This window comes from Stigmatopora argus, chromosome 22, assembly GCF_051989625.1.
Source record: "Stigmatopora argus isolate UIUO_Sarg chromosome 22, RoL_Sarg_1.0, whole genome shotgun sequence".
Classification (NCBI taxonomy): Eukaryota; Metazoa; Chordata; class Actinopteri; order Syngnathiformes; family Syngnathidae; genus Stigmatopora; species Stigmatopora argus.
Window position 1 is genome coordinate 9,750,827 of NC_135408.1, and position 14,647 is coordinate 9,765,473.

The window sequence follows — 14,647 nt, forward strand, 5'->3', positions numbered from 1 at the left end:
ATGGCTTGCTAAGGAGACTACTTGTGTGTGCAACAGGTAGGTTTTAATTACATCTATTGCCATTTGTGTGCAACTATTTAATGCTATGAAAAAAATAAATGCTGAAGAAAAACATGGATGGTAGGTTAATGAAACACTGAAAATTGTGAATGCGTATAAGCTTGTTCATCTCCTCATGCCTTGCAATTGGCTGCTGACCGATTCTGGGTGTACCCTGCCTTCTGCCCATAGTTAGCTGAGATAACCTTCAGCACCCCCGTTATCTATGTGAGGATAGGCAGCTGAATGAACTTTAGTGTGCGGCCCGGTGGCTTGAGTGGTTAACTTGTCGGCCTCGCAGCTCTGTGCTCCTGGGTTCAAATCCAGGTCAGCCCACCTGTGTGGATTTTGCATGTTCTCCTGATCTGGGTTTTCTCCAGGTATTTCAGTCTCCTCTCAGGTATGGGTGTGAGTGTGAATGGTTGTCCCTCTGCTACCAACTGTCTCTATGGTAATTGGCCACGCCCCCTCACGTCGACAAACGCCATTTTGTTGACAGCTCCCGAGACGATCAAAATAAACTTCTTTTTACCCGATCTGGCAAACCAGCTACAACTTTGACACTCGATACCCCGATGGAGAGGAACGCCCACTATTATCACTGACACAAATCCTTGAAAACTGCCTTGAATCGAGTTAAAAAAAAAAACGCTCCTCAGATGTCACCCATTTTAACCCGAGACTCGACGCGATTGACGTCACCCAGCCATCTTTGTCCAGCTAATCCAAACTGTTAGTTAAACCTTCATTTAAGGGCTCGATCTCTCGTCAGTTTCACGAACCGCCAGCTACGGATAGGAAAGCGGCTATTGGAATAGTTTTAGTGCGCCTATTTTTGCCAGCCGATCCAAAGCCAAAACAGTGCCCCTCCTCGGCTATATAGGCAGGGAAACGCCAGGCTAAGCATCCAAAGGGTGCCAGAGGCTAGAGAAGGACGCAGAAGGCAATCCACATCCATCTGCCAGCCACTTAGCGCACGCTAACATTTCCAGCCCGGATTTCCTCACCGCTGCCTAGCCAACACTACCACAAAAAAATGTAAGTATCCCGTCGTTTCTTCGTGGATTGACGTCCACGATTGAGGGTTTTAAAAAAAAGAAGGACCATGGTGAGCGCCTAAATGACAGACAGTTCTTTCCCCTCGGTTTATTGGTTCATCGAAATAATGGCTCCATCGAACCTTGAAGCAAACGAAAGAATCGTTGGGATATGCGATCGATCGGGCGTTTTCTGAACGATTTGGAAGGGAAAAGACGATGATTGTTTATCTCGTGCCTCTTTTTAACTGCAGCCATCCAGCACGCACGCATTTTTTTCCAGTTTGGACCGGTTCTGTTGGAAAGGACATCATCTTTATCATTACACAAACGGCGATTAATCATCACTGGGGCGCCGTCCATTAGAAATATAATATTCTGCTTATGTCCAAAATTTCTCCAGGGGTAATTTGGTGTGCGTGCGTGCGTGCGCGCGCGTGTGACGATGGAGCTATTTCTAGAAACATCAAGGGCATATACTGTATGGTGTATATGGACTCATTTTGACGGCAGAAACCACAATGCCAAATCGTTGTCAAACACAGAGCGTTCCTTGACAAATGTAACACAAAGCGTAAAGGATATATTTTAATTATTGTTATGATTAGCTATAAATTAGGCCTGGGCCTGGTTTACGCGATAGTTACAACCTGCAGCGGGGGGTGGGGATAGCCTAGCCTCTCTGTGGTTGATGGTTACACCAGGGCGGACAGCTATCATTTATTCTACACTTTAAATTATTAGAACGTTTCATCTTGAGTATTTTTTGTAGTAGCGAGTGTTTTGGAAATGAAAGCTGTCTTCAGAATAAAATGGCAAGCGTTTGAGTTTGTGTGAATAGCAGGAAAACGTGAAATCTGAGAATGAATCGTTATATTCCCGTATAAAATTGAGTATCTGATGTGTCGGTTTGATTGTGTTCTTTTGAAATTATCTTTATAAATGGTGAAATTCCTCGCTAAGGCTGTCGCCAGCCAGAGTCTTTGAAGGCCATGAAACGTGATGTTTTACTGAATGCCATGTGACCACGGTTGTGGTTGGATGGAATTGAAAGAAATGCACGCATTAAGATTCGAGAGGTGACAATAGATGGGGAGCCGGCGGGTTGTTGCGTTTTGACTAGAGCTGTCCGGTGCTGAAATGTCTCTCTCCAGTGCTGAAAGTCAGCCGAGGACCGCGTATAGTTGCATGCACTGTATTGTAAAGTGAAATCTATATATAGTATGTTTGCAAGAGCCGTTCATTCGTTTAATGGAAATTTAATAAGACCTGACTATTTTTAAAAGGCCAGATGGAATATATTTAGCTATGACATTAACTGTTAGCTGTATGGAATGTGACATCTTCCCAGGTCAATGTTGTAAGGCTGGTTGTCCTCAGAAATTTGGGGAATGAATCAAGAGTGTTATCGAGAAATATATTAAATTTTTATTAAAGCAGTTACCCTGTGCTTTCTTCTTGTTTTGTGATATTTGTATTTGGAGCATGTGCTGCTCCCGGTTAGTGGGTTTTGCACACACCAACGGAATTCAATACTAGACCTCGGCCATATGACCTAATTATTATTTTTTTTAAAGATTTTTATCATTGTATTCAATCATGAAAGTAAATGTATATAGAAACACGATGAATAATAAAAATTAATATATGTTTTAAAATCTGCTGTCATAGGCCATACTTGCATAGTAAATGTTAATATTGCAGCTTGGGTGACCCAAAATGCTATTTTTTTCCTATAGTGTTTTTAAAAATGCCAAATATTGAACAGTAGTAATGTAATTAAATTGCAAAACTGTTATAGTTTTAACCTTTTATCTCCTTGTATTTGTGCTTCCCCCAAATACAAAGTACTACTACAATAAAAAAAAACGCTCTCAAAATAATCTATGTAGTTATGGATTGCTAGATTTCATTTGTTAAAAAACTAAATACAAACAAATGAGACCCTTTAATCAACTACTACTATTCAATAGGATTTCATGTTGTTAAAGGATTAGTCATGCACGTTGGTATTAAGGTGACCTTTATACACAGTTTAGTCTTGGAGTAGTGGGGAAGCTTTGTCATATCATGTATCTGTAATTAGGCATCACTGTCTGTCATCTAGCATGATAAATTTACCATGATAAGCACGCTCTGTTTAAAATGGGATTTGAATAGGAATCTTTTAGGTAGCTCGAAAATCTTGCCTTAGATCATTTGTAATTCAATATAAACGCAGCAAAGTAGCAAAAAAAAATATTTAGTAAATCGCTTGACTCAATGAAGCCCCTCCCCTTAGTTTGCACAGGTTCTTGTTCAGTGCCAGCCCGTGTTATGGAATATGTGTTGTGGTAGTTAGCAAAAGAAATAAATTGATAATATGGTGCATGCATTAACGGCTGTATGGACTGATTCATTTGGATGAACCTCTAACGCCGTCAATGGCAGAGTGAATATGGCATTCACCTAAAATGAGGTATGAAAATGCCTAACTTTGAGTGATTTTTCCTGATTAGGTCTGCCCCAGCTGGAGCCCCCGCACCCGAAGGAGGGAGTCAGGGTCCTCCCAACCTCACCAGTAACCGTCGTCTGCAGCAGACACAGGCACAGGTGGACGAGGTAAGCTAAAAGTCATCTTTTGAGATTTGGGAATGGAAATGGTGGCACGTGCCCTTTTCACTTCTCGTGTGTGTGTTTCTCTCTAGGTGGTGGACATTATGCGCGTGAACGTGGATAAGGTTCTGGAGCGCGATCAGAAGCTGTCCGAACTGGACGACAGGGCTGATGCGTTGCAGGCTGGGGCCTCTCAGTTTGAGACCAGTGCTGCTAAACTCAAGAATAAATACTGGTGGAAGAATGCTAAGGTTAGCGCACTCATTAACCATGAAATAATGCCTGCAATTTTAAATATTCTCCTGATAGTACGACCAATGTTAAATAAAAAATAATGGTTTTTTTATCTTCTGACTACAGATGATGATTATCCTGGGCGTGATATGCGTGATTGTGCTCATTGTCATTATTGGTAAGAATTATTTTGTCATTTACTCCTTTGCCATTGACGTTAGTGGACCTCCAATTCATGTGCACTGGGAGAGTTGGATACACATTCAATGATTTATCTATTTTTTTAAATAGGACTGAGTGATAGGACCTAAAAAAACTCAATGCCATTGACGACGCATGAATCCATTTTGACTAAACGTATTGCAAACATAAAAAAGTCCTCCCCCTTTAAATCTATTCGACATGCATCATTGTCAATGACAGGCAATAAATTTCATCAATTTTCAGTAAAAGCAGAATAACATCTAATTTCTTATTTGTTTGTTTTTGCAGTGTACTTCAGCACTTAAGAAGATTCACTTCCTACCCCAGTCTAATCCCAACCAAACATTCTCGCTTCAGATGGAACCCTTGAAATTCACGGCAAAAGGAATCACAGATAATGAGTTAGTGTATCTTACCTGATTGGCTTCAATATAAAGACCCCCAAAACCCCCTTCGGGGCCCTACGGCTCCCTCGTTTTCCACGTCCTCTTCCGCTTCCGGAGCCCCTTGTCAAAAATATTTGTCCCGTGAGCGTGGGGCGCCGCATCCGTCCCGGGTCCTCTGGGCTTCTCGAGCCTGCCATAACGAGAGCCAAACATGTGAAGGTGCAACAACAGAATAGGAAACAATGATTGGCAATGATAATTGTTCCATGACTGATCTATATCTAGTCATTTGTAGAGTTTTCTTCGGATATATGCTGTTTTGTAGGTGTGCGTGCGAGCGTGTGCATTTTGTATTTTTTAATTTTTGTATTCATTTTCTGTATGCTTCAGCGTCGACTACTGCCTATCGATCCGAGTACGTACTACTTTGCATGTTCTAAACACCCCGTCCGTCCTCGGTTTACTAATTTTTGGCTGTAAATCTGCACAGTGGCAACAATCGGAATAAGCCACAGAAGCGACGACGTTCTCTGAAAGTCTTTTGACGATAAAATCTCCGGGTTGGAGTGACTTGAGAGGTTTATTCAGGTTTAAGTTTGTGTTCACAGGTAGAGATCAACACAAAGAACGGCATGTATATTGTTCATCGGTCCCCGTGTAATCAGTCCTATGAAATCGGACCCTCACGAGCCCCTTTAAAGTCGTTTCTGTCGCGTCCTCCGCTCTCTCCGGTCGTCTCCCTGGTGTGTGTCTTGCAGCATGCTTGAATGCCCGATCGTTTTAAAACTGCCATAGTACTGTTGGACCAATGTCTGTAGCTCTTTTTTTTTTCTTCTCCGTTATTTTTTGGGAAATTACGTAGTGTCTTCTTTCGAAAACATTCCTTCATTGCAGTCTGGTGCAAATGCTCTTACTGTAGCACATGTAACTAGTTATATTTCAAGTGCGCGATGAAACTTAAAGCAGAAGTACGGTATGTCGTTGAAACAACAGGAAAAAAAAAAGGTTATTAGGTGTCTTGTTTGTGTATGTGTGTGTTTGGGATAAGGATGACATTTTTGGGGGCGTGTTAATCATGGTAAACTACTACAAATGTGCAGGTTTCAGCTCTAAAGTGACACCATCAGAGATGAGAATTAAATGTTTTCTTTTCCAAAGTCAAATTAGCATTGGCCACTTGTACACTCAAAGTTTCTGGATCGGCGTTCAGTTGAAAATGCACAAATCGAGCTTGTTTTTGATGGCGCTGTCACACTGGGCTAAGACCAGGTTGATAGAGAAGATTGTGTTGCCACACTTCTCCGACATTAAAAGCACATAAAACAGGTCCGCCTTATTTGCATTTAAAAAAAAAATCCCTACAGTTCACAGGAGGGGAAGATTTATCCCCAAAAAAAGTCAAAGCATTCCTTTTCAGTGTTCTAAGTGGTTATCGGTATGCATCATTCAATGGGATAAGATTCTATTTTTTATTATAGTGTATTTTTGTGCAAAACAGAAAGGTGAAGAGGAAATTTGCATGATTTAAATGCAAGTTCCTCTACTTCTATCTGTGTGATTTTTTTGTTCTTCTCTTCGATATAATTCAGCCGTGTGCATTATACACTGCCAAGCAACAAACTGAGGGGGAGCTTCTCTTGTTAATTGCAGTTCCCGCCGTCATTTTGTGTACAGTTGTAAAACAGTTAGCCTAAGTCGTTTCGGTGCATTATAGGAACCCTTCGGCTACTTCATGACGAACTGAGCAATAGGTGCACTTGCTGTATTTTTAGCTTCATATAGTACCAAATCAATAGAAAAACAAGCATTAGTATTAGCTTTCAGTCTTTGTCATAACCTGCAATAGTTCTGAGTCAGTGTATTTATTAAGTGTACTTAGTAGCCTTGGGTTTTTCACCTTAGCCACCAACTATCAGCAACTTTGACCTGTTGGCAATTCAGAATCCATTTGTGTGTATGTGCAGGTGCATCAATGTAGTGTGTGTGTATGTTAGAATAGCTCTACCCCAAGAATATCCTCAGTTGATCCTGGCAGATTAGGCCACTTAAATCTCTTGAGTGAAGGTACGTTTGTTTCCTCGCCCGCTAGAGTACACAAGTATAGAGGCCACATATCTGATCCAGCCCCTCCTGCCCAGACCCTCCCCCGGCTAACTATAACCTAGACCTAGAAGTTTACCTACAATCAGATGGAATGATGACCAAAGACCTCATTTCCAGGTTAGCGATCGCCATCAAAAACAAGTGGAGAGATGCTAATTGACCCACATGATATATTACTTTTAAAACAAACATTAACCTTACACTCTTCAATGATATAATACCATAATTTATGTCATTCGGCCTGGCGTGTGTCTAACTTCTGACAATATAAAACTTAAAGTACGTACGCATTACTTCAGGATCCTTAAACAAGTAATATAGCACAACTTTTTTTTTAAATACCCATTTCTATCTTAGTACAAAATCTGAGTGAGAACTATTGAACAAAAACAGCTTTGCTGTAAAAATTTACCTGTTTTGAGAGGATGGAGGACTTGTATTGTTGGGGACAAAAAATAAATAAAAATAACTGTCTTAATCTGGCACACAATCTAAAGTTTAGATTCTAAATCATGTGGTCACAGTGGCTGCAGGTTTTCATTCCAAACATTACAGAGGCATTTTCCACTGGTGTATTAAATCTGTTGATTGCTGTCAGGTGCTGCTGGTTTAGAAGGAAGCTCATTGGTTGAGCTATCTGTTGCTTGGATACGTTGGGGAAAAAAAATCTGACACCCACTGTGACCCTTTGTGGAATAGTTTGAACAACAATGTCAACAATGTGGCCCTTTTTAGCCTTTGTGATAAAGTGTCATGATAATACTGATTGGGGTAGGCAGGACACAACATGTGTGTTATTCCATAAATCCTGCTGTTGTCCTGTGATGACTCAACCAATTTGGTCACAATTGAAGAAAAAAAAATGAAGCGAGTGCTTTCCTTTCACGTTGCTTTATCTGTCCTGTGTGAAAAGTTGTGCATTTCTATTTGAAGCCCTCGACACTTTGGGTTTGTTGTCGTCAACCTTTTTGGGAATCGCGTCTGTCCTACGTGAGAATATTGCCTGAAGACGTCCTTGTGAAATGTTCAGTTAAGCTCAAATTCAAGCTGTACTCAGCTCATTTGTGGGTGATTTCAAGCCACCGGGTTTGATTCCAACTGATCTTGTCGTTCAAGCCTGAAAAAAAAACATGGGATGAGTACCCCTAACACGTAGGTAACGTCACCCCCAAATGGGAGAAGTGTAGTAATAGGAGGGAACCTATTGAGTTTCTGAATGATCACTGGATGGCTAATGATATTCCACAAATGATATACATTATTTTCTATTTCCACTTTTTTTCTTTATTATTTTTTTGCATTGGATGGTTTCAAAATGTTTCTGATTTTTGTGTAAGCACTGATTGGGAGAAGTAAAGAGGGCAGAGGTCAACAGGAAGGGGAAGTATTTTACCTTCGGTCGTCCCGAAAGCTTTTTGCTGTTTACATCAAATTGGTTTTCTTTTTATTTTATGGGAATATTTTTGTTTCTCTGTGGGATCGGATGTTCTGGTGTGAAATTGCCCCTGTTGGTCCAGTCTTACTGGAGGGAACCCGACTGGAGGATCATGGGTAATTGCTTTTTAGCTTTATTTCAGATTTTTTGATGTGTGGTTTAGCTTTTATTTATTCAAAAATTGTATTGTGCTGTCATTTAATATTGGATGGGACACTAAACAAGGTTGGCTCAATGTAAAGGAGAGGAAACTGAATGGAAAATTAAATTGTATAAAATAATTGTAGTGTAAATCTATCAATGTCTTATTATATTGATGAACATCATAAAATATATGTATATTGGAAAACTGTGTTCTGTGTGTGTGTTTGCATAAAAAGGATCAACAGAAAATGAGGTCATTTTTAATGTCATTTATTGGAAAGATCAAACCTGCACGTACATTTCAAATACTGTAGTAGTAGTTCTTGATCTTTACCACCAGATGTCAGTTTGAGGGGGTCTGAATTGTCCTGGTTTGGAATCCTGCACAGGATGAACAGTTTGGATAGAAGAAGAATGACAAAATTAAATAAACAATAGATTTCCTGTTTTCTTGTAGTAATCAGTCGAAACAATTGTTTTGTTGAGAAATACATAATGCAGGAAATGAGTTTATCACCAATTCATCTGAAACGGAAAGGTTGGCAGCAGATAAACAAATGCTTACTGTTTGCTGCCAACCCTCCCGGTTCAAAATGATTGGACGTCTATTACTGTTCATGGGCGATGAGGGTGAGTTCAGGTGATCTGCATCAAGTGTCTCGGCTCTCTGTCAGGAAAAAGCAGATTTTACTCCTCAGAATCTATTTGGATGTGTTTGATAAGCTGTTTTTTTTCTTTTTCAAGTATGTTATCAGTTTCCTGACATAAGCAGTCAACTCCGAGGGGATTTCTCAACATTATTTTCATGTTCCAACTCCTACATCATCCACATTAAGCTTCTGCTTTTTCAAATTGAGCAAACTGGCCTACTGTAAAGCCCTCCAAAAAAGTGAGTAGTAGTATTTGTTTTGTTTTTCCTTGACAGAGAACAGATGGGATTCCCAGACAATTAGTCTTAGTTCTTTTTGCTAGGCTAAACAAATAGCGAGATAACAATTGCCAATGCAGCGCAAGTCATTTCACTTTCCAAAAAGTTTCTGTACAGAATCCTTTCCCCAAGTTTGTTTTTCACTTCCCCTTCCCCCCACGTTGCGATTTCCTGTGACTCTTGGATAAATGAAAGTACGTCCATCACGCGGACCTGTCTTAGCCAAGTGTAATAAGAGGTCAGCACAACTCCCACCCCCCATAAACTTGCGAGTTCTGGCAGTGAGCGCACACTGTGATGCCATCACCGCTGCATTCCTGCCTCTGCTGTCTCTTATCAGAAGCCCATTTTGAAGGCAAACATAGCACAGCCGTGACCACAACATAGAAGACCTCTTTCATCTTCCCTTTGCCAGAAGAAATCTCCTTTCGCCAAGTTGGAAAGTGAAACATTTCAATCCGAGTAAAGAAGAAGGGGGGGTGAAGAAACATGCCATATGTAACTGGAGACACCGACCGACTCTGTGGAAATGGTGCCGTGCGTTTTGATTGGCTGTCCGCCCCGGTTGTTCCAGGCTCTGATCAAGCGGTTGTAGGTCATCGGTGCATGAAAGTGTCTGGTTTTATAGCTTTCCCGCTGGAGGCCTCAGCCGTGTCGACTGGAGGGTTGACTCATCGGCGAGAAGTCTGTCCATGGTGTCTTGGTGGACTAGACGCCCTCTGGCTGCTATTCTGTGGGGAGTCAAAGGATCCTCTGGGGTTTGGGGAGGTGGGCTACAATCCTCGGCCTGCAGGATCTCTCATTTGCGCTAACTTGGGGGGGAAAAAATCGATGTAAGAACCTCTTTTCAGTGGCGTTTGATTCAATCCAGCCAGCCCCAGGCTTTGCTTGCACCTGCTCAACCAATGGTGTCACTTTAGCAACACCCAAATATTAAATATTAATAAACAATTCTATAATATAATTTAATATAAAAGATAAAATGTTCCAAATGTTGCTGCGACTTAAATAGTTTTTTCTTTAACCACCGACAGTCATTATGTTGTATTTTTTTGCCTAAAATGATCTAAATTGTTATTTTAACAGTGTTCTCCATTATATTATTCTTACTTCAACATATGTTTGTTATTGGTCCTAATCCAATTAAAAATTACCCTCCTAAAAATGCGACTTATACTCCTGTGCAATGTTCTTGTTGGTGCACTCCTGCTACAAAGGGTTAAAAAAAATGGCCGACGAACGTCCTTCTTAAACTCCCCCAAACCTGTGTTATTATGGCAAAAACATCTGTCTCTGATTAGGGCCTTCCACTCACTGCCTCCCACTGCTTATCACCCCCGTCATGAGCTGCTTTAGCATCCCTCTTGTGCTCTTTATCCCCTTTTCGAAGTATCTAACCCCCCCTATCCTTCAGTTGCTCCGCCTATCCTCCTCCTTCTCCTCCTCCTGCTCCTTCAGTCCAGCTCCTGAAACTCTCGTCTCATGCTGCAAACTCCCCTCTCTCCAAATTGCAACTCAGCGAGAGCATCATGGTGTGCGTGGGCAATATGTGGGGGATCTCCTTGCTCCTGTATCTGTCTCTGTCTCAGATGGAGGCCCAGCAAACAAACTATACCAGGTGAGGTCTCTCTCTCACACACACACACACACACACACACACATACACACACACACACACATACACACACACACTGTGGAGAAGGTGAGTTTGACGTCGGAGTGAATTCACTGTTTGTTGATGTTGTAGGTGAGCGCTCTACATGATGTATGCAGTATGTTTGACAATAATTTTTCTTGTTTCTTTAGTTTATTGGACTGGGCTGGGTCTTTTTTTATGTATATACGTATATTTTTTGTAATGTTGGCAGTGGCTGAGTCACCAGATGTTAATGTTTTCTTTTCAAGCCGTGGGGTCCACTGCGAGAAACTTGGCTCCAGCTGTGGATGTCTTGGCTGAACTCAGCAGTCGTGTGTTTTTTGTGTCGCTTCCGCAAAACCCGAATGATTCACCATAAAAGTTGGAGTACAAGGGGGTGTGTTTTTGCTGGAAATATCACACAGTTGCACAAGAGACTGGAAAGTTTTGATACTCACTTTTTTTTTTTAAATTCTTTGGGGAAACAAATGAGTCGTCTACTGGCAACTCCTATTATTTCTTTTTTTTCATTAGAATGTTTTTTAATCACTAGTAGATGTCCATCCAATCTATGTGAAATCATCATATTTGTTCTATAACTAAACACATAATGGATTCATCCCTAGTAGGCCTCCAAACCTCCTCGTCAGAATGGCTTGGACGTCCATCACTGGAAATGGGAGCAATGAGTTAAAAACAGTTTCATTAATCTCTCTTTCGTTTGTCTCTTCTTTCAATTCCTGGAATGCGCTGCTATCTGAAACGTACTTGGCGCAGGGAGCGTAATATATTTCCCCCCCCGGAAAATTCCAAACTTTGCGCTTCCCAATGAAGGTTTCTGTAAACATTGCAAAACTCAGCCGCCAAGTTGACGCTTCGGTGCAATTTTGTTTTGAATACAGCACTCCCCGCTTTATTGCAGGCCCGTCTTCCACTGCGGGGGATCGCTGGTGGCCGATTCGGGCTTTGTCGGCAGCGAGGGCTTCCCCACCCACTACAAACCAAACAGCAAATGCACCTGGGTCATCACGGTGAGTCACCTGGCCGCAACAAGTCCAAACATCACTTGACTGCTCCTTGTCATTTGTGTCTCTGGTTTCCAGGTCCCAGAAGATAAAGTGGTCATGCTCTCTTTCCGCATTTTTGACCTGGAGGCAGATTCGCAATGTCGCTACGACTACTTAGACGTTTACAACGGCAACTCCAACGCTGTGCAAAAACTGGGTCGTTTCTGTGGAACTTTTAGGCCCGGCACGCTTATTTCCACCACCAATACCATGATGCTAGAGATGGCGACTGATGAGGAGACCAACGCGAGAGGGTTTGTGGCCTATTTTAGTGGTGCCACGCCATATGCGGAAGGTAGGCCTCCGCTTTTCCACGTTCGGAACAGATGGCATCATTAGAAGCCTTGCCTCAGTAACATGGCAACTTGCTGTGTTGCCATTTTCACACTATTCCTTTTTTCTTTGAGAGATGGAAAAAAATGGAAACCGCCACTGTATCAGTGCAGCCTATAGCCATGATACTAAATTTATTGTCAAGTGTCCATCAAAAAGAAACATTTTCATCTTTTTAACCATATCTAACATATTTTTTCATTAAATAGTGTAGTACAAGCTGTCATAATGTGGTTCTGGTAGAACTTGCTCTCACTATATAATTTGGTTCTTTAATTAATTTTTTTGTATAAATTCGCAAATTGTTTCATTTTATAATTATTTTATCAATGAATAATTAGAAAAAATAGTAATAGTGTACTACAATAACTCCAATAAGACTGTAATGTTGATTTTTTTAAATCTATTAGCTATTTAAGTATTTAAGTATATAATTAACACATTCCTGACAACGATACATGTCTGATTCCTTCAAACTGGGAAGATTGTCTGTGAACGCTAATGTTTTTGTGCCATTGACGGCGCTGGACGTCCAATCCTTTTTAATGGTGGTGCACGTTCATTTGCTCCTCCCAGTCAAAACTAATTGGACCTCTAGCGCCGTCACTGGCAGCCAATGAGTGCCCTAAGAAATAGTAATAATGTATAAATTTGCATTTATTTTTTAGATCAGCAATTCTGCGGAGGAAAGATGAGCAAATCCCAGGGAGAGATCATGACCCCAAACTGGCCAAACAAAAAGTATCCAGCAGGAACCAGCTGTTCTTGGCTCGTCACTGTGGAGCCTGATAAGGTACATATGCATAACATAAACTTCTTCAAAATCTTTCTCTTTTGCATGACCTCATTTCTTTTATGGCTTGCAGGTAATCCAAGTTCAATTTGGCAAATTCGTCTTGGAAGCCGACACCTACTGCCGTTTCGACTACGTGGCCTTCTTCAACGGTGGCGAAAAAGACGACTCGCGCCTGATTGGCAAATATTGTGGCGATCAAGCCCCGGCGTAGGAACAATAAATCTTAATTTTGGAAATACCAGACTTAAGCGTTCCCTAATTCCTGTTTATGTTCTGTTTTATTTTTCTACGTAGGCCCATCCTAACCAGTGGCAACGTCCTCCTGGTCCAATTTGTGTCTGACCTCAGCGTGACCTCCGATGGTTTTATGGCCACGTATACAAGCATTCCCCGCGGGACCGACGTATCTGTAGCGCCTGGTTCCGGATCCGATACCAGGTCCGTTCCAGCCAGGCCCGCAGTCCGCGTGGTCCCCACCACGACAGCGCCTCCTCCCGTCACCGCCAGAAAACATGTGCCCCCTCCTGCGCCTGAGCGACCAGTTAGGCCCAATAATGGGAAAAAAGTAGTTACCGCAGGTCAAGACAGAAGACCAAACGGTGGACGTCCTGGTAATTGAATCGTATGGTGCTATTTTTGAAGGCCTACTAAAGCAATTTTTGTTTTTAATCACCCAAACAGTTGCTCAGAATCCATTGTGTGCCAATGCATGCAAAAGAAACGGAACAATCAAGGCCAGTTTCTGTGCCAGTGAATTTGGTGAGTCTCCAAGAACAAAAAAATAAGTTCAGCCAACTCGTTAGTAGCGATCATAATCAATGAGTCCAATGTTGCATTCTTCCAATTTTTCCTCTTTAGCGATAACTGGGAAGGTGACCTCCTTGGCCCCTGGACCCCAGGGCACTCTTCTCATTGGAGTAACCCTCATCAGGACTTATAAACCGGGTCAACTTGCCATTGCGCAAGCGGGAGAGACCATGTCGGTTCGATTGGTGTCGCAATGCAGGAAGTGCCCATTGCTTCGCAGAGGTACGCACGCAAACACGTAATGTACACGTGTTGCCCACCATTACACTGGTTAACTCATCTGGTGGGTCAATTTGTTCGCCACAGGTTCCAACTACATCATCATGGGTCAGGTGAACGAGGACGGACGTGGCAGCCTGCAACCCGGTGCATTCACGGCCCCCTACAAACCCCCGCATCACAAATTATTGACAAACATTAGCAAACAGCCTTGTTAACTCCACACAAAAAAAGCCATGAATATGATTACATCATGAATCCTTGTCTAAAATAGACCCCAGATCTAGATGGAAAGCAAAACAGTAATGATGTAACCCCACTAAAGAAACACAAATCCTTAAACATTGTCTGTAATTTATAAATGAATAAAGGATTTTTATATCTCTTTTGTCACTTCAGTCCAGTGACCCTTCAATCTCTGATTGGACTGCATTTAAGCTTCTTGTGCGGGCCGTATTCAATGATATTGGGCCAAAAAAGTTGGGCAGCAGGCTGGAAGGAATGAGAACTTTTTTAATGAATGTCCACTTTTCCTGAAAGGCTTGAATAAACAGTTCACTTCTTAAAGGAATACAAACTTCTTTTTTTTTTTAACCAGCCCACCAAAATGGTCCTACATAATGACATCAATTGTCACAGAATTGAGGATATGAAATTGAATCACAAAGAAATAGCATTATATCC

General features: G+C 41.6%; 2 protein-coding genes across 5 annotated transcripts; both read left to right on the forward strand.

The window, feature by feature from the left end:
* The first annotated feature begins 530 nt into the window (after positions 1 to 530).
* On the forward strand, positions 531 to 8,382 carry vamp2 (vesicle-associated membrane protein 2). The gene is made up of 5 exons (XM_077592814.1): positions 531 to 1,077; positions 3,575 to 3,677; positions 3,764 to 3,922; positions 4,032 to 4,083; positions 4,398 to 8,382. Coding segments are annotated over exons 1-5 (333 nt in total). The 5' UTR covers positions 531 to 1,075; the 3' UTR covers positions 4,415 to 8,382.
* On the forward strand, positions 8,010 to 14,361 carry pcolcea (procollagen C-endopeptidase enhancer a). 4 transcript variants are annotated; one of them, XM_077592807.1, is made up of 10 exons: positions 8,013 to 8,149; positions 10,564 to 10,723; positions 11,664 to 11,772; positions 11,845 to 12,103; positions 12,810 to 12,934; positions 13,008 to 13,144; positions 13,232 to 13,548; positions 13,619 to 13,696; positions 13,796 to 13,966; positions 14,051 to 14,361. In XM_077592807.1, the coding sequence occupies exons 1-10, from the start codon at positions 8,050 to 8,052 to the stop codon at positions 14,179 to 14,181; spliced, it is 1,587 nt and encodes a 528-aa protein (XP_077448933.1). In that variant the 5' UTR covers positions 8,013 to 8,049; the 3' UTR covers positions 14,182 to 14,361. The 4 variants fall into 4 exon arrangements, with proteins under 4 accessions (XP_077448935.1, XP_077448933.1, XP_077448932.1 ...); XM_077592806.1 differs by having other exon boundaries at positions 8,022 to 8,149; positions 10,520 to 10,723; XM_077592808.1 differs by having other exon boundaries at positions 8,031 to 8,149; positions 10,625 to 10,723.
* Positions 14,362 to 14,647: the final 286 nt, after the last annotated feature.